Source organism: Pelecanus crispus, chromosome 5 (genome assembly GCF_030463565.1).
Source record: "Pelecanus crispus isolate bPelCri1 chromosome 5, bPelCri1.pri, whole genome shotgun sequence".
Taxonomy (NCBI): domain Eukaryota; kingdom Metazoa; phylum Chordata; class Aves; order Pelecaniformes; family Pelecanidae; genus Pelecanus; species Pelecanus crispus.
In genome coordinates this window covers 26602458-26627162 of record NC_134647.1, presented here as the reverse complement: position 1 = coordinate 26627162, position 24705 = coordinate 26602458, and the positions used below count along the sequence as shown (strand labels likewise).

General features: G+C 41.0%; 1 protein-coding gene across 1 annotated transcript in view; it reads left to right on the top strand.

The window, feature by feature from the left end:
* The window catches only part of PDE11A (phosphodiesterase 11A), a 135350-nt gene extending 117537 nt beyond the window's left edge, over window positions 1–17813 (top strand). The window contains exons 18-20 of the mRNA XM_075710569.1: window positions 1125–1195; window positions 4063–4146; window positions 17652–17813. Coding sequence (XP_075566684.1) covers window positions 1125–1195; window positions 4063–4146; window positions 17652–17813 — 317 coding nt within the window. The remainder of the gene's footprint in view (window positions 1–1124; window positions 1196–4062; window positions 4147–17651) is intronic.
* The last annotated feature ends 6892 nt before the right edge of the window (window positions 17814–24705 follow it).

Here is a 24705-nt window from a genome sequence, read left to right as displayed (position 1 = left end):
GACTCAAGATTTAGGAGTACTTTATAACATCACTTCACCTACTTCCAATTTATTTTGGTACTCCTTATTTCAACTGTAACAAGCTTAGGATTTGTGAATGTTAGCTACCGTGCAGTTGCTAGACCAAGAAATTTTGAGATTTTATGAAGTGCAGGTTCTCTCCTTAGTTCACCCTCTTGTGCCTTGGCATTATGAAATAATTTCCTAGCTTGACAACACTTGAAAACAATTAGGAGGCATGACAGGAGCTTTAGGAACTGAATGCCATCATCAGTAGATTAGTTTCCTTTTTTTGCATCTCAAATGTCACATGTGCCTACCTTCTAAGCCCCACACATGAGAAGAGTACAGTACATAAAGGCTACCATTCAGGATTGCTCACTGTTTGACTTCCTAAAATTCCTGTTGTTTCCATAACTAATTTTGTTTTTAAATCTTGTGTTCTTCTGCAAAACACAAACCTCTGCTGAATAGAACATCTTCATTCACAAAAATCAGAAAGATGCATTCCAACTTCCAACCCACCAGTTCTTGATTTTTATTCAATATGATAATCACGATCTGAGTTCATATTTGGATATTCAGATCCTATAGTGATGACAGTCATGGGAAAAAACTAAAGCATACTGGGGAAAAACCTTTATGATTTCACATTAAACTAAGATGACAGAGGTTAATTAAGTTTCTTTGACAAGTGAAGTTGTTTGTATAGGGCAACAGCCTGTAAACACCCAGAGAGTTCCTGCACATTTTACAAAGCATTTTTACAGACTTAATTGTGCATGCCAACAAAAAAGCTATAATTTTCTATTCTGTTCTCAATACTTGAGTAAGTTGCATATAGCTGTATTGAGTGCTACCTCAACATTGCAATGTAATTCCCCCAGTCAATTCCCTATCAAAAAGGGATAAGTGTGTCTATCAGTGGTTATGGCTATTCATACCTCCTGTAAGCCCAGTCCTGAAAACTATACGAACGTGTGCCTGACATCACTCATGTAAGTGGGGCTATTCACTTCTTACAGTTAAACACAGCCTGAAGTCATGGTCTGAGCAAGAACTCATTACCCTAAAAATCATGTAGCAAGAACTCTAATCCTTATCATGATTTATGTTTTAGGCAGCTGAGCTGGTAACCAGTGAGTTCTTTGAACAAGGAGACAGAGAAAGATCTGAACTCAAACTCACCCCTTCAGTAAGTTTTTATCACTTCTGAAATAGTGACTAACTTGAATAGGGTAAGAAAATATTGGGTTTATTCAGAAAAAACTAACTGTATTTTGTATGTAAAGAAAAATCTTGGAATAAAAGCTCTGTACAATAAGGACATGGATTTAGAGCCATATATAAAAGCTCTCCAGTCAACTCAGTCACTTTTGCATTGAGCCCTTCTCCCCATTTTCTGTAACTGTTCCCAAGGTTATTCTGTCAGTTAATTTTCTAAGCAACAGGTATTGTTTTTAATACACAGTATTCAAATAAAAAAATCACCAGCTACTTAGAAAATCAAAATTGTCCGATTTACTTTATGCTGCAGCTGTCTATCTGTGTTATTTGATGTATTAAATGCTGAAAAGCATTTCTATAGGTATACAACTAAATATAACACTGTGATTGAAAGGATAAATTGGTATTGAATGGAATATAGGCAGATGGGTATAAAGTGGCAAACAAGAACTAAGAAAAAAGTTTCATAAAGATTTTCAGTGAACAATTGGAAGAGAAAGCCTTGTCCAGGTTAAATACCTCAAAATGTTGACAAGCCATTATCTGGAGGCAACAGGAGAAGGGTAACAGAAAGTATTCTAAAGAATTTAACTTGCAAGGCATTCACAAATACGCTTATGCTTCCAAAAATAAAAAGACCATTCCAGTGGCTCAGACTTGTTCCCACTTTGATAATACTCGCACATGAGCCTGTGGTGATGTAATGAAGTCAATAAAGTTAAAAAGTTTGTAGTAAACAATGCTCAGATACAATAAATGGCTTTTCACTTTGTATACTGTCAGAAGTTGGGATATTAATGGATTTCTTCCCTATAGTAGTTCTGTGTGTACATCTCAGAAAAAATGGTAGCTATAGTCCAGTAGAACAGTAATCAGTCAGACATGGTATTCACAATTCAGAGACCAAATCTAGGCTTGAATAACTGCAAGTACCATTCCATGTAATACAGATATAAGTGCCTTTCCTGCCTTATATATAAAATCTGCAAATGTGTTTCTCATGCTAATGAAGCATAATAGGAAGTAATTTTATTTCAACACATACATTAATGTTACTGTCTTCAAGTAGCAATGAATTCCAGTGCAAATGGCCCAGGTCCAGCAACCTTAAGAATTGTTTTAAGGTGCGTTATCACATCTACATTTTGAACATACTGTAGACTTGGTAGAAGTGCAGAGAAAGACAAAAGCCAGAGCTTTCTTCTGGATTCATGTTTTCTGGAAATCTGCATCCTACAGCCTAGACAGGTGGGAAAGAAGAGTGTATTGCCATAAATACCTTCAATATTTCCTCCATCACCAGAGCCCTCTCACTCTTCCTTTGGGCTCTACAGTCTGCACCAAGGAATACAGTAATTTTTGGGCCACATGTAGGATGCTTTGAATCCATACAGCTTGAAGGAAGATTTTCCTCTCTGTTTGGCCCTTCACAATTTCAAAGAATCCAGTAAACTGATATATTAAGTGTTTTACATTGGGAGATAAGGCCAGTACATAATCGCAAAGTCCTTCAGTTCTAACAGTTGATGGCTAAGGGTCACAATCATGTAGAGTTTTACCACATTAATGAGGAATTTTTAAACAAGATCAAATGCTGATGTATTTCATGACATATCGCTACGACAAGCCACCTAGATAGGTATTGCTGCTAGTTAGATAAGAGAGTTGTTAGTTGGCAAGACAATGTGATATTCTCTTATCTTACAACTCAAGGATTTTCTTCTTGTGTTGTACTTATAACAATCCGAAAATGACAGGATTTTTTTAAATTATTTGAATAGGAAATACAGAATTCTCCAAAATCAAACCCAAGATTCTCATTTAAGATCACAGAGTCCTTGAATCTTACCTCCTGGTCTTACTTGGATACACTGTGTGATACCTGTTTATGTCAGAATGAGCAGGCTACAACTAGAAGCATTCAACCAGGCATTTAATGTATTGTAATATGTATAGGGTGGAGTTTCTAGAAGGTACAGAAGGAAAGTAAGTTTTCTCAGGAGACATCAACCTAGAAGAGATGGGCCCAGAGGAAGAACAGACTTTCCACAGAAAAAGACAGAAAGATTTAAAACTTGGCATATTTGGAGAGTAAAAAAAAGGCATTTGGTAAATGGTATGAATGGGCCACTAGGAGGATTAAAATCTGGTAGACAGAAAGCTGGTGGACCCAGGTAATCTCAGGCAGGGTATGGAGGAAACTCAGCTCACATTCAACGTCTTCAGAACTCAGTTTCTTCCATCTCCTTTCAGCCAATAATTGAGCCTCTTAAACACCAGCTTTGACCTCTATAATTTCCTCTCTGGGGGAGCGCTGTGAGCAGTGAATTAGGCTGTTCCCAGACGAACAAATAGATAACTGCTCCCAAAATGGATCTGTTGATTCCCCACCCTTTGGATTCACAGACATGGCTGGTTCTGCAGAAAGAGTCTGTAACTGGGAGGAAGGGAGCCAGCCCAGATCCATAACTGTTCATTTTGCTGAGCTGGAAAACCCTATGTGAGAAAAGGGAAATTTCTGCTCAAGGTGTCTACTTTACATTTCTACAGGAGGTTTCATACCAGCTCAACTCCAACTGTGGAGCATTTATTTTACATCACAGAATTATAAAATTCAAATACATTCAGCCTACAAATTTCAAAACAGAATTGAAAATAAACAGTTTATATTTCATGCCAGACAAAGCAGTAGGGAGACTGCTGCATGGACTGATTATGGTTTACAAAGTGTTCTGGTTGTGTGAATTTGATCCTAGCTCTAAAGTGCTGGATGATGCGTCTGTAAAATACTCCAGTGTAATAAAGCATGACAGTTTTGTTCCCTTCTCAATTCAGGCCATTTTTGATCGGAACAGGAAAGATGAACTACCCAGGTTGCAGCTCGAGTGGATTGATAGCATCTGCATGCCATTATATGAGGTAATTTTTACTTACTGCTCCTGTAGAGTCCAGAGAAGATTGTTCTTGCCTCTCTAGGGAAAAAGAGTTAGCTTACAGTGCAGTCTTGAAGGCTACTTGAACTCCTATCTTTCTTTGACTTTACCAAAAGTCTGAATTCTATGCAGAAATCTTCAGATTCCCTGAAGGTGGTAATATCTGTAAACATAATTCCTCTCTAAGTTATAAAAGCTGATAGGGCAACTCTTCGTTTTATTATGTTTGAGAGAAACTGATTCTCATCATAGCAAGGTGTGGAGTGCTCTGCAGAGAGGTGCCAGAGGGATGTCCTCGTTAGGTCCTGCTGTCAGACCTGTCCGAATGTGTGTGACCCAAAGGGAAGCTCAAGGCTGAGCCTTTGCACTCCCTTCTGGCTCCTTTCCAAACTGTTAAGGGGCACTCGAGGCCAAGCCTTTAAGGTCAGTGACAAATGATTTCTGGTTTAACCTGTGTGCTGTTTAACTTGGAGTTTACTCTTTTAATCACGTGTCTACAAAGACTGCATGGGTGACTGTGTGGGTGCTTGCTATTGCTATAAGGTGTATAAGCTCTCACGTACTACCTCATTAGGGCTATAGATGACCAGAATAATGCTCCTCTCTTTTTGGATTAAACCAGCTTCAGAATTTGACTTGGGTAATATAAGATTCACTATTGTAACTTTTTCTTCTATGTATAGAAAGCAGAGCTACACGAGCAGGATGATAAATGGAAAATAACACTATAGAGACTTAACCATCAATAACTGTGTCAGCCAGTTTTCCTCCTACTCACTGAAACCACACAGACTGCCTTATGCCACTGAAGACTCCCAGTTTGGCCATTGATAGCTGAGAAATGATGGGGATGTTCTCACTAGGCATATTTGGGGAACTGCAACAAGTTCCCCCTGTTACCACTGTACCCCAAACTGCCTCCCATCTCTGAGCAATGAATGAGTCGGTGATGACACAAAGCCAAGAGCTGGGAAGCAGGTACCAGCTGCCATGTTAACATTAAACTGTTGAACTTCTGCCTGAACGTAGCTTCCCCACACACCCACAATAAGGGATTAGCAGTTCCTTTCCATTTTACAGACCAGATGTGTCACCAATAGCAAACGAGGTAAGAAGGATGATGTGCTTCCCTTGCCCTCTGTACCTTGTGGCATCTGAGGCTGCCACTGCGGCAATAATGAAGTGACTGCCCAGCAGCAAAGACAACTCCTGTTGTGCAACATTGATGACATGCGCTTGTGTAAACAGTGAGGTGGGCTATTGCTTTGCCAGTAGATCCTGTCCCTTTCTTAGGTCAGTCTTTGTCATGATGAAATAAAGTAAATCTATGGCTTTCAAACAATTAAGGCAAAGCAAGCTCAGAAGAAGAACAACCACCTATATTTTTTTAAAATATCAAGATAATTTTGGACAATATGGGGCAGGGGGGAACTGACCTTAGATGAAAACTCTTTAAAAATAATGTTCCTTTCAGTGTAATAGTTCATATTACACTAGAATGCATATTATACCAGAATTCATGATTTGTAATAGCATCTGTATCCAAAAATGTACAATAAAGCACAAAGAGCTTATAATCATACCATCCTCTGCATGAGAAGACTACATCTGAGCACTAAAGCTCTGGTTAGTTAGCTCCATCTTAGCAGGAGATCTCTGGGGAATATATTCACATCTGATTTCCCTGCTTTCTGCTGTCTTTGCATCACGCTGTGCAGCTATTAGCCTGCTGCTCAACAACTTAAAAAAGAGACACCATCAAACCTGGAAGTCATTGCAGCACCAGCCTTAGGGGTAAACAGAAAACTTGATGTCATAGGATCACACTGCGGGAGATTCTCTCTTCAATGTGAAGCCAAGTTTTAATTTTCATATCCAGCTTAATCAAACCTCAATACACATATCACATCAGCAGCGTATTCAGGCATTGTAAATCCTCCTTTTAGGGCTGACTGAACACTACAACTATGTCCAAGTCCTAGATTTCTTTTTTTTTCTTTCCAAATACATTCTTTAAAATTCTATCCATTGTAATACATTGTAGGGACTGCATGTAGGGATAGAATGGGTTACATCATTACAAATGCAACATAAAGAGGCAGAATGGCAGCTGACAAATTAGTAAAATCTTAGCGGTACTTATATAGCTCACTAGCATAGTGCTTATAAAAACCATATGTTTGACATAAACATTTGACACTCATTGTGATACCAAAATTACAACATTAAACCATAGAGAACAAAATCAAGGCTTTTGCATGTAATTTTTTCCATGCTAGTGATTAGAAGTCCTGAGTCTGTGTGGGCAGATCCTAGCATCCAGAGCCCTGAAGGGAACTCTGTGGGGAATGCATGCGTCCATACCAACGCAGTTGCTACAGCAGGACCTAATGCTGTGCTCTGTTTTATTTGACACCCACACACAGTAGCGATGGTCCCAGCAACCAGTGAATGCTGGCAACTCCCATTAAAGTCAGACAAGAGATCAGCAGAGCCCCCTGAAATTTTCTTTGCTCAAAGTAGTTCCCAAGAGTAGGCTATTCTTGGCAGCTGTGGATGTCTGAAGTATGCAATACAGAAGGAACTTCACAGCCCAAACTTCCAGGAGAGGTCTGACACCACCCCAGTGCCACTGACAGCACTATAACAAACCATATCTTCTCCACAGTTGAAGCTTATGAGCTAAGCTACATACCAGAGTGCCCACAAGGAATGTTTCATATGTAAAACAATATATAAACTTTGCAGAGCATTTGAGAGTTATGGCCTTCCTGGCCTTGTTTTTTTTCTCCATTCTGAAACATTCTTTGCGACTTGTTCAGTTTTCTGGGGAGATTTGGCTCTACCTCCTCCTTATGCATCTGCTCTGCTCGCTGTATTTCCTTAAAGTAGCTCAAGACAACACACTTTCAGGTTCAGTTCTTCTCCCAAGTAAAGGATAACAAAGTCTCCTTTATTGGGGGATGTGTATCACGTCCCTCTGCTTACCTGGCTAGGACTGTTTTCTGAGTTTGGCCCCTTTTTGTGAGAAGGTTTACAAGTGACTAGCAAATCCTCAAGATCTGCACACTTTCGATTAGTAATCCTGTTTGACTGCCCATTGGAATGCCCGTCCAACCCAGAAGAAAAAGGTCAGAGATATACAAAACGTGCTACATCATAAACTGACGTGGAGCTTGAAGCGAAATATAGATATGATATATAATGATAGCTGGGGATATAAAAAAAAAAAAACCAGGAATTATACACAGCTATATTTCCCATATCTATGTGTCTACATCCAAAACCTTTTTGTGTTTGCTCTGTAAGCCTGACTCTGCTCTTCGCATCAGGTAAGCCATGGCTCTGCTCCCTTGCTCTCTCCCACATCTGCTGCTCAATGTGGGAATCAAGCCACCTCTAATTTCAAAATACCTTAGTAATCAAATCTGTTTCCTTCACACTGTGGATCAAAGGTTTGTGAAGATAAAAGCTTCCCAATTTTTTGTTCATTGCTTTTTATTACACTTGGGACATTATAATTTTATTGAATTTACTTTTTTGTTACTGCAGTGATCACTGATCAGAGTATTTTTATGTGACAGTGGAGTTTTTGCCTTGACTAGCAGAACAGCCATCCATTTACTGTGAAGCTCTGGTTTTAGGGGCTTTAGTTACGCTTTACTGCATCACATTTGCTCTTCATTCAAAAATGCCAGCAAGAAAAGAGTTCATCAGTAGAGATGAGAAGCAAGCTTATTAGAATAATTTATAAGGAAAAACATATTTTTTGGAACTGTAGAGCATTTCAAATCTACTAATGTAGCTTCAGTATGAAGTAATCGTCCCCTTTTTTTGGTGGGGAAGCACATACAACTAAAGCAGAAAATCTAAGACATCCCACTGAAAATAAAGCACTACGGCTACACTGATAGCTGTGTTCACCACACAGAGAAAGTATTCTGTACCTATTTGGACATACATGTTCATGTAACAGGAAACCGAATTTTGATCATTAAGACAAATTACCTCTCTGACCCTCCTGTAAAGAGATGCTAAGAGTTTCAACACTAACAGATTTCTCTCCGACTCTGTGGTTTGTGTGTCCCTAACACAGGATCAGTCACAGATTTTTCCCAACTCAGATTAGATTTCTCTGTGGGGAGCAGACAGAGTGGGAGAGTGAAGATCTTACTCTTTTTAATCATCATTTTTCTCACAAACAACATCAAAGCTTCAGCGATTCACACCAAACAAAAGATGCTAACAGAAGCCCAGCTCTGTTCACAGCATTGTTAGGCAGAGACAGTAACACTGTGAATAGCAGGGCCAAAGGCCATGCACTCTGCTTCTGGGCAGATAAATACATAGTCAGGTAGTCAGTGACAATGACAGCAGCTATTTAAATTTAAGGGAGATGTCTTTGTGGAAGATAAAGAAGCTCACGGCTTTTACAACTTATGCGTGCCTGAGATTGCCCTACTCACCTCTACCTTGGTGCTCCATTGAACTGCTCCATTTTAGTGCTATTTTTAGTGCTATTCACGATTTTCTTGGGTATTGAGAGCTTTTAACATATAATAGTATCTACAGAAGTGAATTTGCATTACTCCATCCAAGATTCTAGGGGGAATCTGGAAAGAGTAGAAACATTTATGTTTAGCCTAGCAAGTATTTTAAATGTTTTGAACGGAATGTGGAGGGACAGAGGCTTTCTTTATCACATTGTTTGAGGTACTTAGAAAGAAATCTAATCACTCTGCCCACAACTCCAAGAGCTCTGATATGCCTGTCTTCCTACAGAAGATAATGTCTGGCCTTGTAATTAAATCAGTCTTTAGAGTATGATGATGTAGCTGCAAAAGCATCTATTCTGCTTGTAAGCATACATTAAATGCACAGGGTATCATAAGTGGTAGAGTCTCTACAAAGCATAGAAAAAACACAGAAATCTCCAACCATTATGGCTACCTCTGTGCTTTAACTTCTCTGTTTCAAGAGTTGACTTTGACACATGAATTGGAAGTGCATATGAATACACAGTGATTTTTTTCCAAACATGTATACTTTAGTTACAATTATAAGGCAGGAGATTAACCTTTTCATATTACTTTGCAGAGGAGGAGGAAACGGTACGCTTTAAGAATCATGCTTACACTGCTATGTCCTGGTGCAGCCCTTCCTCATTCCTTCAATTACAATTTTGCATAAGAAACTATTGATAAGAAATTCAGGGTTTGGACCACTCCTCTAAAAGTCCTGCTTGTCCAGAATGGACTGTATGGGGTGGCTTAGTCCTTACTCAGGCAACAGTCACTGGATGCAGCCAAAACAGTGACTTTTTCCTTCAGATGTTGCTGTCCTCTCTATACAGTCAGAACTGAAAAACTTTTAAAGGAGTCTGCCTGTATGAATATTTTGGAAATGGCTTGCTGTACCCACCATTCACCCATACCTGGGGTTGTTGGCACAAAAGTCAGAGCACTGCTGTTCCATTTTAAGTTTGCAACTAGTCAGGGGGCAGGGAAGCACTAGGTAGTGAGCTGTTCACCATAAGCAACATATAGACATTCCCTAAAATATGTTCACAAGTTGTTGAGAAGTGTTTTAACCAAAAAAGAAAAAAGGGAATCAGGACTAAGCTATTCAGAAAAAATGTGTTCACAGGAAGCAATCTGATCAGCTCTGTGTGACTCTCATTAAAATCAACTTTTCCTTTGTAGCGTGTTGAGGGAGGAGGAGGGTAACTTTCAATAGATCCTAAAGAATGCCATAAGGATGCACACTTTTGGCAGGGCTTATTTCTGACATTTGATTTGGACACAGAGAGCAAGAGGTAATGCATGTATGCTTTCTGGGACTACTTGGCTGACAAGGATTAGTAAGGCAGACAGGCTCAGGATGCAGTATGTGATACACCATGGACTGAGGCTGCACAGACGTTGGCAGATCAAATTAGTCTCACTTTGTGTTGAAATCCAGGGGGTAATATTATCCAAGGAAGAGCAGGTGCAATATATTCTGCTGTGTTTGTAAGAAATTTGCTTCAGAGAAAACTTAATCAGGCCAAATGCCAGTGCTGGGGGGAGGTGGTAGCTAAGGATTACATTAGGAATAAGGGTTTGTCCCAGAGAAAGGAGATTTTGGCACTGCAGAAGGATCTTCCTGTAGTCTTGAAACAGGAACTCAGCTAGGTGCAGCACTGTTGTTGCCTTGTTGCTTGTCTACTAATGATGAACCTAAATAAGGCCACCCAGAATGAATTCTCTTGAACTTTCACAAAAATGACTGTATTACAACTTCCAGTAACGGAATAAGTGTCAGCAAACTGTTATTCTTACCTCATGCCCTTAAACTAAGAGTCTGTTTTTTTCCTGCTACTTTCGTACTGATAGAGAGAAAAGGTGAAGAAGAGCTATACAAGAAAGAAAAAACAGAAAAAGTAGAAAGAATGCTTTTATTTGCAATTCCCTTCTAAGTCAGTCACTATTTCACAGTGTAATATGGAAAGGCATAGTTTTGGTGGTTTCAGAGAAAGGATTTTTGTGTCATGAACACCTTTTTTCCCACTGTAAAAGATCCTGGTCCTCTTTTTTTTGTTTCCTGGAGCAGGGAGAGATCCATTTTGCTTTTGGAAATTAACAGAACATTATTTTTGTGAGGATTTTTGTAATTTGGTGAGATTATTGGTGAAGCATTGTATTGCTATCAACAATTTTAGGAATTTACAAGTTTTCCCAAATTGCTTAGAAGAAGACACAGCAAAAACAAGTACTTCTTCCCTTCAAACAAGAGTGCTTCAATTTACTTCTCAGATAGTCATCTTATGCCAAAAAGCTCTCAACTGAAAGGGCAGGTCATCAACAAAGATATTTGGGAGAAGACAGAAAAGCCAACATTTGGCATTGACTTTAGTGAAGCTAGGCTTCACTAAAGGCTTTCAGCCTGATCTGTGAGAAAAAGTGAATAATTCATAATACTACAATTTCTGTTGCTGTCTTATTTAGAATTATCTGCCCAATGTGTTGCGAAGGACATGAAGTCATGTATGGAAATGTATATAAAGATCTGAGGAAGTAGATTGAAAAGTTGGCAGATAAGGTAGAAGAGACAGCCAATAGAGGGAACTCAAATTGTACAGCAAATCTGAAAGAAGATAAATGGATAATTTAACAGCCATTCAGTTTTCAAGAAAGACAAAGCACAAACTACATTGCATCAGAAAAGGACTAGAAATGATGATGGATGAAACGCTTCAAGTAAGTGTTTAACACAACAGAAACACAGTTGCCTGCAGAATTCCCAGCTGAGGGCAAATTCAAAGAACTAAATACGGATATGAGACTGATACAGTTTGAAGAGTTTTTCAAAATCCATTTAATAGCAAGGCAGAAGACATTGATCAGCTGCTCGGTTAAAATGTTGAAAAGAAGAGAGTTAGAAACATTCTGTCTCTTGCATGCTTCAGACGTAGAATCAAAACGATAAACAGCAGAGCAAAATGAAAAGTTGTTTATGAAATAATAACTCTTCCTCTTTTGAGCAAACCCTTGGTTTCATTAAATCATTATGAACAGGTGAATCGTTTGGAACTATAGCAACACATCAGTTGAGCTACTTCAGTAGGTACCCAGTCCTTCAGTATTACTCTTTCCCTTCGACAGCATAGCATGCTTGATATTGGTCAGAGCACATTTGCCTACCAGGAGCTCTGTACGTATGTTCCTCCCTGAAGTACCTGGCACATTTTACCAGTGGAGAATCTTACTTTATAATCATCCCCCTATAATATGCATGCTTACTTACAAAGGAGTGCAGCATTATTCTTGCTAGTGTACCATTACCAGAAAGAAACATAACGCTAATTCCTAGCAGAAGAGCTGAACACTTCTGCATGTATTAGGTCCCTTTCCAGTCACAATTAGCTTCCTTCCACACAGCTAACAATTTCTATAGAAAGACAAAAGAAAACCCTGTTGTCTATCAGGGAAGTTAGTAGTATATTCATTTGATCTAATTACATTTTTAGGCATCAGAAAAAAAATCCCTGGCAGAATTGCAAAAGTAATGCACTGATGCATTAGGTACTTGACAATCTGACCCCCTCCTCAGTAAGCCCCTGAAGGAATAAACAAAGTCTCCTTCAACTATCAGGAGATTGCAGTATTTTTTTTTTTTTCCCCATGAACTCGGCCTCCTCCCAAATACAGTAATTTTTTCTGGAACATAATGGTTAAATATGTCCCTGAATCAGTAGGGCAAATAATTAATTCATATATGCACACAGTCAAAAGTTCATAGAAGTTAATCCCTATATCTTCTCTGTATTGCTTTATCTTTGTACTCTACCTATAGAAAGTAGAATTTTAGCAGTCTTTTTGGTTTTAGTACGTGGATATATATACAGAAATACTTGTGGTTTTTCAAAACAACTTCCATCAAGTATTTGTATTACAAAGATCAAATCCATGGATGACTGCAGTACAGGTTCCCTTTTATCTGAACTAATCTGAAGTTCAAGGACTTTCAGATAGATGGCTCACCTTTGGCCTATGTATTCTCATGTGAAAGCCACTTCAGCAAAACTCAGGAGTCCAATTCAGCTTTGCTGTAACTGGTCATGACTCTCTTGACTTCAGCAATGCTTCATATGCTTACACCAGGTCTGAATTTATCCCTATGGCTTCTCGGTCACTAATCCTCCCTTCCAACTCAGAAACTGCCTGCATAATAAAAGTGATTCATTAGAAACCACTGGGTTCCAAAGTAGGGTGAACACTGAGACCTATAACTTTTTGATATGTGCTCAGTCATAAAAATGAATTTATATGGTCTTATTCCATAAAATCACTTTACAAATATTAGACCCGCAACCATACTTCCGTAAGCTTGTCAAAGCTCATAAGTTAAGCAAGGTCAGAATTGGTCAATATTTGGATGAGAATCTCCGGGGGGGAAGGAAAAAAAAGAAAAGTATATACTCTGGAGGTCCTGCAGTGTTTTTAAGTTAGGGCATAATGTACTTCCCTTTAGAAGGATTTGGTATTAGTCTTAGAATACAACAAAATGTTGTATTTGCTTTAGCAATAGTTTGGACTCCGGCCACGTCTGTGCTGCATCTTGGCTGCTTCAGATAACATCCTTTCCCAGAGATGAATGTGATGTAGCAGCTGAAGTCGTCTCCCCCCGCTCCCCGCCCCCTTCAACCCAGGAGGTAGATCTACCAACAAATGCCTCCTCTGCTACCCATCACCCTCTCCCTGAGGGGGTTTGTTGCTACTTCTGCTATTTCTGCATTTTCTATGCTCTATCTGGCAAAATAAACCTAGGAAATACATCTTTATACCCAAGAAAATACACTCTCCCCTCCCTACCTTCTCCCATAAATAGCTTCCTCTGAGTATCTCATGCTGTCCCCCTTTTGAGCTTTTCCTTCAGGCAGCTCCGTCCCTCTCCCTGGTGCACACAATGTATTGCTGAAGTGCCTTTAACCTTTTCTTGTACTGCAGGAGCTTATATATAAAAGGAGCTACACCTTGTGAAAGTACGCTGTGGGTAGAGCAGTACATAGTCACAAAAGGTACCTAAATTACTGAAGGTGGTAAGAAAAAGTCAGCGCTATACAGTGACTTTCTGAGAAACAGCTTAGTCACGCATCTGAGGTAACAATACATGGATGCAGCAGGGAACTGCAAACCTACCTGGCTTTTCCTAACGCCGGGGCACACAGCCGCCAGCGTGACCGCTCTTCCAGCACGCTTTATCGCCCTGCAATTCAGAACAGCTTTTACAGCAAAGGGGATAAAATGGGAAGGGTCGCCGATCCTGCACCTATTGCTGTGTAGCAAGGCAGCTGCACTGCAGTTGGAAGGACTGCGAGCGGGCGTCGAGGTCCCAAACTCCCGCCCCGCGCCCGGCTGGCCGCCCGCCAGCTCCCGGCCCACCTGCTGCACCAAGGAGGGATGAGGAGAAAGGGCGTTCCTGCAGCTAGGAGTTTATGTGGTGGCATCCCGTGTCAGACAGCTGCTGAAGACCAAGCCTCTTCCTACTAAAGCAAATAATAAATTGAGCGGTAAGAGGCTGGATACCAAATTAGACAGATCGCTAGCAAAGCCGTTCGTTAAGAGGCATGCATCAGAAACAGTGGCATGGAGGAGCAGTACATCAAGGGGTTTTCACGCAATAAAATGGGAAGTAGAAAGTGCAGCCAGGAGGTAGAAAACCCTGACTAGGCTACAGCCAAATAACCTTAAATAGCTTTGGGAATAAATTGGTGGTTTAATCCGGATCAGGAACAGGTGCTATGAATGTAATTCAGTAAATGGTCGAGAGCCTGCCAGAAGGGAGAGAAATGTGTTGCTTTTGAGATAATTTCCCAGAAGCTTCATAAAAGAAAATTGATTACCAGAGTTTAATAATTAAAACAGGGCCAGATATATAGTAATCAAATGAGTTTTTAATTACATCTCAAGCAGAAATAAAATCCAATTTGTGTACTTTGTATCAGAACAGTCCTACTGAAATGCTTTGGTAGCTGGAAAAAAGTAAAATAAAAGCTAATTTCCATAGGAATTATAGGAGTTGGTTTCATTAAAAGACTAGATCAGAATGAAAGAGCCCCAAAATGAAAGGACACTAAATTCAGAAGCAGTGGTTTAAACATCAAATCAATGTCTGAATAAAGACATTTTATAGACCAAGTGCAGAATCTGCACTGTCGAGTATCCCTGATCTAAATTAATGTGTAACAAAATAAAGTTTCTTAAAATTACACTATATTTTTTGTAAGTATTCCATCGAATTAATTGCTTGTGCTATGGTAAAACTGAATATTCAAGACATTGATTATTCTTTCTTAAATATTCCTTTTAATTTATTTCGTCAGAGTTGATGTTATTAGTTAACCATTCTTGTTATTTACCTGGTAACCTCTGTTGCATCTGGATTATTAGACTCTGTAACATGCGCTTAGGTGTATATTTCTAATACATATATGTATTTACTTTTGGATTTAAAACGTGTTTACAGCTCGTAAGATGCCACGTTTACTGTAGAATTGTGTGGGTGCTTCTTGAATCCATTCCCACTCTTCTTGGGCTTCTGGTCTCTGCTGTAGTCGATGCAAAGCTAATTGACCTAAGCAGCTCAAGGACTCACAGTCCTCCTGGCACTGCACGTGAGAGGGCTGTCTCCTACCATAAAAGCGTGGCATCTGCCTAGGCCTGGAGGGATGGGCACAGCAGTAGGTCATGCCCAGACCTCTGCATTTGCTCCCTGGCAGTAGGATTGAAAACATCATGGTTTTGTGGTCAGTCTTGGCAAAAAAAAACAGTACAGAAAGGACACAGACATAGCCTAGAGCTGCACAGCCACATTGAGACAAAGTCCACTGTCCCAATGCGCTCCTTCTCCTCTACAGTGCCTGTAGCAGGTATAGGTTGCTGGTACAACATTTATGACAGGAACAGACTGTACTGCATTTTGTGCTTACAGGTCCTGGGGCTGAGTGGGTGTGAGTGCAAAATGCTGTCTTTGGGCTTAGAGATGTTTGAAACACACTGATTTTTAAACACTGATTTAAACGCTGATTATTTTGGGGTTTTAAATCTAAATTGTATATTGGAAAAATACTTCAGGAAAACTTTTTCAAGATTTAAGAAATATCAGCAAGTTTAACTGCCAGTGGATGCCATTCTGGCTTTGCACAGAAAGGATCTGGTACGTTGCTGTCAAGGGTTGAATATCTAATGTGCTACCTCTAGACACTGAGTTGGTGGTGGTAATGCAGGTGCTAATGGTAACAGCAGTGAGCTTTTCAAGTATTTTCAGGTGTTTATGATGTATTACTGCCCCCCTGTTTTGGGCTCTGCCAAGTCAGGTTTGAAGAATACACAATGGTCTGAAATAAAAGAGCTAAAAACGGGGAGCTCTGAGGCACGGTGATGGAAATGTTACAAATTCACATCCATTCTATCAAATGAATGACCATCACCAGCGACCAACACTACATGTGGCAGAGACTGCAGTAAACTCTGCTTCTTAACCCAGGCCCAAGGTTGCAAAATTATCTGCCCAGTCTGAGCCATATTCTAAGGAAATAATTTCAAGTGGATTTGCTTCAAGTTCCACACAGATCAGCTACTTACTCATGGCATGATTTTTCAGAAGTGCTGAGCATTCATATTTCCTACTGAAGTTCACTGAAATTGCCAGTTTTCAGCACATCTTAAAATCAGGCCATTAACCCTTAATTATCATATAATAGCTCAATTAAAATCCACCAAGACTTACTTCAGTAGCTAACCAAGCTCCCATAGCTTGCAGACTAGCTATAAAAAAAATCCAGTTCTTTAGTGGTGTCTAGGCTCTGGGGACCATTTAAAGTGTTTGCTGTTAACCCTGCTATTTAAAGCAAATAATGAAAATGATCAACTGCAAAGGTACCTGCTTCCCCTTTTCCTTTCTTTTCCTTAATAATTTTCTGCACTTTTAGAAAAACATCTTTCGCTGTCTTCTCTGTCGTTATTCTTTTTTTGCACCAAACCTTTATTTCAAATGACAAATGCATAGTTCCCATGCTATCAAAGAAAGCATGATACCCGACTCTCAGCAAACCCCATTCCTTGCTAATCAAAAAAGCTGCAAAAGAATAATACTCCCCTGTCCTGAAAAAGCACATTACGTGACCGCTTTGGAGGTAACTGGTTAACCCTTTCTTCACATCTGGGTGTTGCTGTTAATGAGGTTCTGTCTCTCTTTAATGTAGGGACAAAACCAAGTGAAGCACTTGTGGTCTTTCCACATAAGTATTTGATACTAAAGGGGAAGGTAAAATAAATGTCTAGCAAAGGTGTGTAGGGATTATATAATTTTGGGGCTGATTCAAAGCCGGCTGAAAACAGATAAAAGATTCTTGCTGGCTTCTGTGAGCTTTGGACTGGGTATGTAGAAAAGAGGTGATTTCAGTGCAATCTAAAAAGAAAACTCCTTTTTTTTTTTCTTTATTTTGAGCACACAGAAATGGATTTTTTGCCAGCTTTGGAAAGCACAGTACTGTTGTGGTTTACTCATCTATAGGAAATAAAAATCTAGCCCTAGGGAGAATCTGAAGGTTATTTCAGCTTTCTCCAACTTGTCATCCAACCAGCGGATCTCCTGCTCATAGATGCCAACAACCAGATAGCCTCAGGCACCTGGGGGATGCCTCAAAAGGGACTACCTGTGAGGATTACAAACCTGAATTAGTTGAGCAGCAATTCAGCCACCTTATGTGCTTTTTTGACATTTTTTGGTGGCTTAAAGCCTCGGGTAAAACAAGTAAGATAAAGAGATCTCAATGGGACCAACAAGCTTTACCTACACAGGAATTTACAGCTGGGAGCAAGGAGGGTGGGCGCATGGTGCATATTAAACACTTTTTATCCTGTTACTCCCTGGACTGTCCATCAGGGGAGTGGAAATACTGACAGTATTTTTTTCTCTCACCCTCTTTGGTTTTTTATCTTCTTCCAGTGTCTAGTGAAGCTGAATGTGAAACTGAAGCCTATGCTGGACTCCGTGGCAGTAAATAGAGGTAAATGGGAGGAGCTGCACCAAAAAAGACTTCCTTCTCAGGCAGCATCCTCGTCCTCCTTTTCCTCTAGCTTTACCATGTCTCTCAAAGACATAAATTAAGCCTGCAAATGTCAGTATCGCTTTACGATAAGAGCTGTCTGAAAGGCTTTCGTAAGCTTAGGCCCACCATTTTTTTAAGAAATGCTTTCACAGACATGCTTGATTGATCGGATATTATCTTGATGGCAGCATAGTTTGCTTTTACTGGGAGGCTTAGTGGGACTGAAAGGAAGGCCTGTGGTGAGATTGCACTGGTATCTGGAGTGACACAGAAGACTTAGCACAAGAAGCATTCATTCAGCTCCGCTACATTTCAACTGCTGCTGTAAAAATCTGTAAAGCTGACAACAGACTGAAATATAAGAACTCACAGCTTAATAAAATTAATAATACAGAGCAGAACTGGGATGCAAGCTGGTCAATTCATATGCAAGGAGCTGCAGGAAAACAGAATAGTATGTAATTACATTGTTGTTTTGCATCTCTTCAGTACATGTTATGAATCAATTATGCCTGCTTTTGTGATGTTCCTTTCTCATTCTTCCCTCCTCTTTTATGCCTGAATGTTCTGAAAAGCCTGCTTTGTATTCTAAAGAAGTATTTTTTTTACAACAAAGCTTCTTAGTGATTGATCAGGGCCTTTAGAATTGCCTACCTTTGCTACATTTAAAAACAAACCTTATTATCTTTAAAAACACCAACCTGTCCCTGCTTCCCTGAGAAATTCATATTAACAATGCAGTAAATGTCTCAGCAAGGGGAAGGTTGCATAAAGGCAAAATATTGCATGGTAATTTTAGAGGGTTTTTTTTTTTCTTTTAAAAAATGCTCTTTTACCACATTCTTTTTTTTTAAATTACAGTGGCCCCTAAGGAAAATATTAATGGGCTTTAATGAAAATAGAATACAAATAAAAAAGGAAATCTGTCGCCTTGTGCTTCAGGTTTATATTACATTGAAAAGTGGACCATGGAGAAGCCTTTCTAGTATAATTTCCAGTTGGAATTAGTATTTTGAAATGGTGGAGAGGAAGAATATCATCATACTGCACTGACTACCTCTTTCTTCTCTTGCAATTCTTTCAGTACAATTTGAGATGCTGTTATTACAGCTATCACAGCACTAGTCAAGGCTGACATGTAGACATCTGTGGTAGAGGTGTTCATAAAAATCTAATCAAACATGATAGGTCACAAAACCAATCGTGTCTAGTTCTGTGTGATGACGCTAGTATTACCTGAAAGTTGGTCTCTTTCCATTAGTGCAAAGATCACTAGTGTAGTGAAACCGTGGTCTATGATTTGAGAGTGCTTTCTCTGCTGCATGACCGGACACAAGAGGAGTCATGTTGCAGTGCTTACGAGTTCCCATTCATAGGGAAAAAAAGCCTTTGTACTCCATGAAAAATGGGATTCTAAATATAGGATTGTCTGGCAGCAGAAAATACAGCTGAATTTCTAGTTTTACACCTGTGCCAAACTCCATTTACTTTGATAGAATTACCTTGATCTGGCACCAACTTCATGGAAATCAGAACCTGGCCCAGCTGACCAGATGCTAAAAGGAGCTTTCCTCCTTTTTAAGGAAAGTGAGTCATTAGCACCTTGGAAAAGGTGATTACATGTCTGACAATCAAACAGAAACAACAAATCTGCTGATCACTTCTTTAAAAAAAACCAACAAAACAAAACCCCTCTGTGCTACTAATCGTGTATAGGAGAATAGCTGGAAATTTCGGTACTGTTGCAAGCCAATCTGTTAGTACACAACCGAGCCACACCACTTTCTCTGGCAGAAGGAAGCAGGAGAGGAGCAGAAATGCAGACTGCACAGCAGTGAATACATGCACCAAATGGAAATGTGGCTGCTATTATTTTACCACTTCTTTCTTCCCTGAATAAAGACAGATGCAAGATAGTAAGCAGCAAGCCATACAAAACTTATAACACGTACTTTATGGGAGAAACGGATACTAGGAACTGACATAGTACTACTGGCAGGTATACACAGCTTTCCTGAATTTTGATATTGCATATTGCTAAGTATAACATAATTTATAACGCATACCCTACCGCTCCCCCCAAGGTTGAGTCTCCCCTCATTTCCTCTCCCTTTTATTGGCTTCAGTGCGCTGTTGCCCATGGCAACACCCACCGGCAGGGATGGGGATTCAGCACCACCGCAACCTGACACGCAGCTGAAGCGCTAACAATGTCAACCATCAATCAAGTGACTGTTTGTAATTGCCTCCATCTATTTCTCCTGTCTTTCGGTATCTTTGCTATTGTGGGTCAAAATTCAGAAACTGCTGACTAATGTTATGGTTCTGTTCCTCCATCACAAGGAAGAAAATGAGAGAGCACGGCTAGATCTTTATCAAATTGTTCTCAGGCAAAACGAAGCAACCCTACTGAAACCAGGGGGGGCACAGCAGTGCATCTCAGAACAGCATTTGGTCTCTGGAAGTGGTACAGCTCAATCTTAAAAAATGAATTAAAATCTTACAACAATTTTTTTTTAACACTCAGCTTAGGAACCCGCAAAAGATTTGCATTTTTGAGAGGAAAAAGAAGATTCTTTGTGGAAGCACACAGGATGTTAAAGAAACATAATCCAAGTTTCTCGTTCCACTTGGTGGAAAACACTTTTTAGCTAGTGCTTACAAGATTGATAGACAGAAATTGTATCTACTTTACATTACTTCTGATAGGAAAACATTTTCCCAGTACTTCAGTCAGTTTTGCCAAACTCTCCCACGATGTGCACAGGAGAGATGACAGTGTAGGTTCTTAAATCGGAATTCTCCGTCTTTTACTCGTTTCCCTGCCCACTGCACAAGCAGAGCTCAAAATCCATTGAAATCAGCTTAGTTCTGCAATTGCATATAAAACACAGGTCCACAAGAGGCAAGGACAAATTAGAGAGCATGTGGAGAAGAGGACAGAGATCCCACCCTTACCCCGGACAGTGGTAGTAAAGCGCTGCTTGGCCTTTCTGTGGAGGTGCCCCAATGCACGCTAGTCTGTCCCAGCAACAGGAGAGTCCTCACTTACTTGCCCTGGCTGTTAGTGGAAATGTTGCCTTGAATGAGGGCTCTAGCATTTACAATTCCAGTGCTAAAATGTGGTGAGCACATGGACCACCCATAGGGTCATGGGGGCTTCATTCTCTGCTGAAGGTGCTTCAAGCTGGTTCAGCTGCAATGCCTTTTCTTCTAGGTGTCCTCCCGACTAGTGCTAACCGCAGCCTGAATTCAGTCAGGTGTCCTGTCTCACGTGTTACAGGCCATCAGGTCTCACAGGAGCCAGCCAGCAGCCCTCACTTTATCAGCAGAAAATGCTCAGGAGAAGACCTGGGTCTCCATCCCCATCCTCAAAGATAGTTCAGGCCACACAGTAATTCCACTCAGGATTCCCACCTGTGAGACCCCTTACTGAAATCAACCTTTCCCCACCAGAAAAAAAAAAAAAAACAACACCCAAACCAGAACTGTTCTGGCGTTGTGTAGGGTAGTCAGGGAGGAGCCTGGCATTCAACTCCTACTTGATTTGGTGCAGGTTTTTGAACTGTGGGTGCACCTTCCCCACCAGGTTGTGGGGAGTCACAAGGGTGAGCTTGTCTCCTGCCCAAGCCCTTTACATGTACCTAGCAGAGAGATGAGATGCCCGCAGGGTATAGCCCAAATTTCTGCTTCACACCTGGGAGATGCACGGAGCAGACAGGCTTTGGTGGAAGAGCTCAGGAGGGACTCGTATGTGCATCCTCCTGGATTAAAGCACTCCCCTGCAACACAACACTGTGACCCCACCAGAAAACCCAAAAACTGTTCAAGCCAAGGAGCACCTGGGGTAGAAGCTCTCCTGTGGCGCAGACAGACGAAGGGTTTCCCACCTGCTGAGAACGAGATGTCCAAGAGGTGTCTTTGGCCATAGTTCAAGTAGTCAAATCAGACAATTTTCCCTAAAAGTGCCCCATCATTTTGCCTTTCTCCCAGCCTGGGACCTACAGGCAAAACAGAACAGCTTCAACAGAGCATGACTGGGATGTAGGCATCTGCTTCTATCAGGACACAGTTTTGCTCCTGCTCCAAAGCAGAATCACACTTACAAGGTCAGGCAGCAGTAGCTCACAGAAGTTCAAGCTGGATGCCTCACGTGGCAATTAGACACTGAGCTCCCCAAGCAGCTCTGTCACAGCCAGCCCCTACTACATGCAGGGCCAGGGATCTTGCCGAGAGGTCATTAGTATGTTTTGTGCCCTGCAGAAAACAGCCGTAGAGTAGAACGAGTATGGTTCATTTTAGCTCAGGTATTCCTTCAGTTGGTGTCCTTGGTACAGCAGCTGCGTTTTTCTGGAGTGGTGACCTTGCTAATTACTCCTTCTTAGAGTGCACTGCAATCTCATGATGTGCCTCTAGTTAACAAAGCCAATACTAGTACTCGCAAGCTATTTTTGAAAACTGCAACCAGCAGTGCCTGATGTCATTTGTAATATTTAGACGAATTGATCCTAGTGGTAAAATAGGAGTGTTTCAGACTACAGGCCAAATATTTATTTTCCCTTCATAAAATTAAAAAAAAATTAGTTACTGATAGTTTGTTTATGCATTGAGTGAAATCTTAGAACAGGCTTCAAGGTTACGTAAAACATATTAGCAGACACTTCCAATGCTTAGAGTGTTCTGAGCAAGAAGGTTTTTTTATTGGCTTTGTCAAAGAAACAGAAGTTTTTTAAGAGTAAAATCATGTGAATGGTTTCTAACTAACAATGAAGTGGGAGGTATAAATCAGCTGAAATGAGAGACTCCAGAGATTTCCATCACTTGAATGTGCCAGTATTGGAATACATGTTACCTTTTCTTTCTTGGGTTATTTTTGTATTTAATTACCAATTTATAAGCATGTTGGCCACTGCATCTTATGGTTGGCGGTGGGGATACCATTATAAGCTTTGAAACTTTGCTTATGGGAAACAACTGACACAGGCACAGAAATACTGTGTGTATTTTCTAACAAGTGAATCCTACATACTTTCAAAATGTGTAACTTAAGACTTCTGCATCCTTTTCCTTTTTGCATTTTAAGACCATTACCCTCATTGTTTTGCTTTAGTAGATCAAACAATGCTGATTCAGCTTTTTAAAGCATGTTTTTGAAATTAACAACTTGGTTTTATTGGTCTCTCTAAAAAAAAATAAATCATTTTAATGGTTTGCTGTGATTAATTTATTTTCCTTTGAAAATAACTTGTCGGGATGAATCAGTTGTAGCTATTGATTACTGAATCATGCAAACAGAATAGCATGAAAACACATGAGACTGAGTGGTCCAGATATGATTTTTTTGAAACATGACCTTGCAGCACTCATTCCTGGGAGCAAACCTATCTTGGCCAGATACACTTGTCATTAGTCTGGAATGACCAGAAACCAAATCTGGCTGGTGACTTTAGCAGAGCTATTTACATGTACAGAAATTACACAGATTATACAGTCTGTGATAGTGGACTTATCATTGGTCAGTAGAAATACTGTGGGGAGGAAAAAAAAAGATCCTGCCAAAGTACAGTTACATTGTTGAAACAGTTACAGAAAAGTGGGAGAGCATTTCTTCTATTTTCTTCAAAGCGGCAGAAAAGCTGGCAGATTGTCCTAAGGTACAAACATCCTTCGTTCCATCAACCATGACAAACTTTGGATCTTGATGGGCTGTAAAGGGGATGTTTCGTATTCAAAAAGCCCAAGACGCCAACAAAATGCTGGCCTGTGTTCCAAGACTACGTGTTCAGCTTAGGGCCAGCTTTTACACTACCACTTACTGCTTAAGAGACCTTAAAGTCTATTACGCGAGTTTTAGAAATAAACTAAAGCAGTTGAAAAATCAAAAGTTAATTCATTTTGATTTTACTCTTTATTCTTTCCAGCTGTCTAAGTTTTTGAAACGGGGCAAGCATTCAGGTCTAGGCAGTGTTTTTAGGAGGAGCAGCCTGTCTTGAGTTGATTTGGAATCACAGAGTCATGAAATGGTTTGGGTTGGAAGGGACCTTAAAGATCATCTAGTTCCAACCCTCCTGCCATGACCAGGGACACCTTCCACTAGAGCAGGTTGCTCAAAGCCCCATCCAACCTGGCCTTGAACGCTTCCATGGATGGGGCATCCACAGCTTCTCCGGGCAACCTGTTCCAGTGCCTCACCACCCTCACAGTGAAGAATTTCTTCCTAATAGCTCATCTAAATCTACCCTCTTCAGTTTAAAGCTGTTACCCCTTGTCCTATCACTAAATGGCCTTGCAAAAAGTCCCTCTCCACCTTTCCTGTAGGCCCCCTGTAAGAACTGAAAGGCTGCTAGAAGGTCTCCCTGGAGCCTTCTCTTCAGGCTGAAGAACCCCAACACTCTCAGCCTGTCTTCATAGGAGAGGTGCTCCAGCCTTCTGGACTTGCACCAACAGGTCCACGTCCTCCTTATGGCGGGGGCCGCAGAGCTGGGCGCAGTGCTCCAGCTGGGGTCTCACCAGAGCAGAGCAGAGGGGCAGAATCGCCTCCCTCGACCTGCTGGCCACGCTGCTTTTGATGCAGCCCCGCTGAATGGTCACTGAACAGCCCGTTTCGCTACTCGGGAGATAAAAGCACGAAAGAGAACAGAAAACGGCAGGCACACACAGAGGATGCCGCTCCTTTCTGGGGCACCAGCTCCCATTTGCCCCACGGCGGCTGGAGAGACCGGGACGCACCGGCCGCCGCCACCCCCTCCTTCGGCCCCCCGCGCTCGGCTCTTCAGCGCCCGGCTGGGCCGCAGCGCCGGGCGCCGCAGCAGACCGCCGGCGGGGCGGAAGGCGGGAGGCCAGGAGGGCGGAGGGGAGGCCGGAGAGCTCCGCCCTGAGGCCGCTGCCGCCGGCCCCCGCAGGAAGCACGACAGCTCCCCGGAGCACTACAGCTCCCGGCCTGCCCCGCGG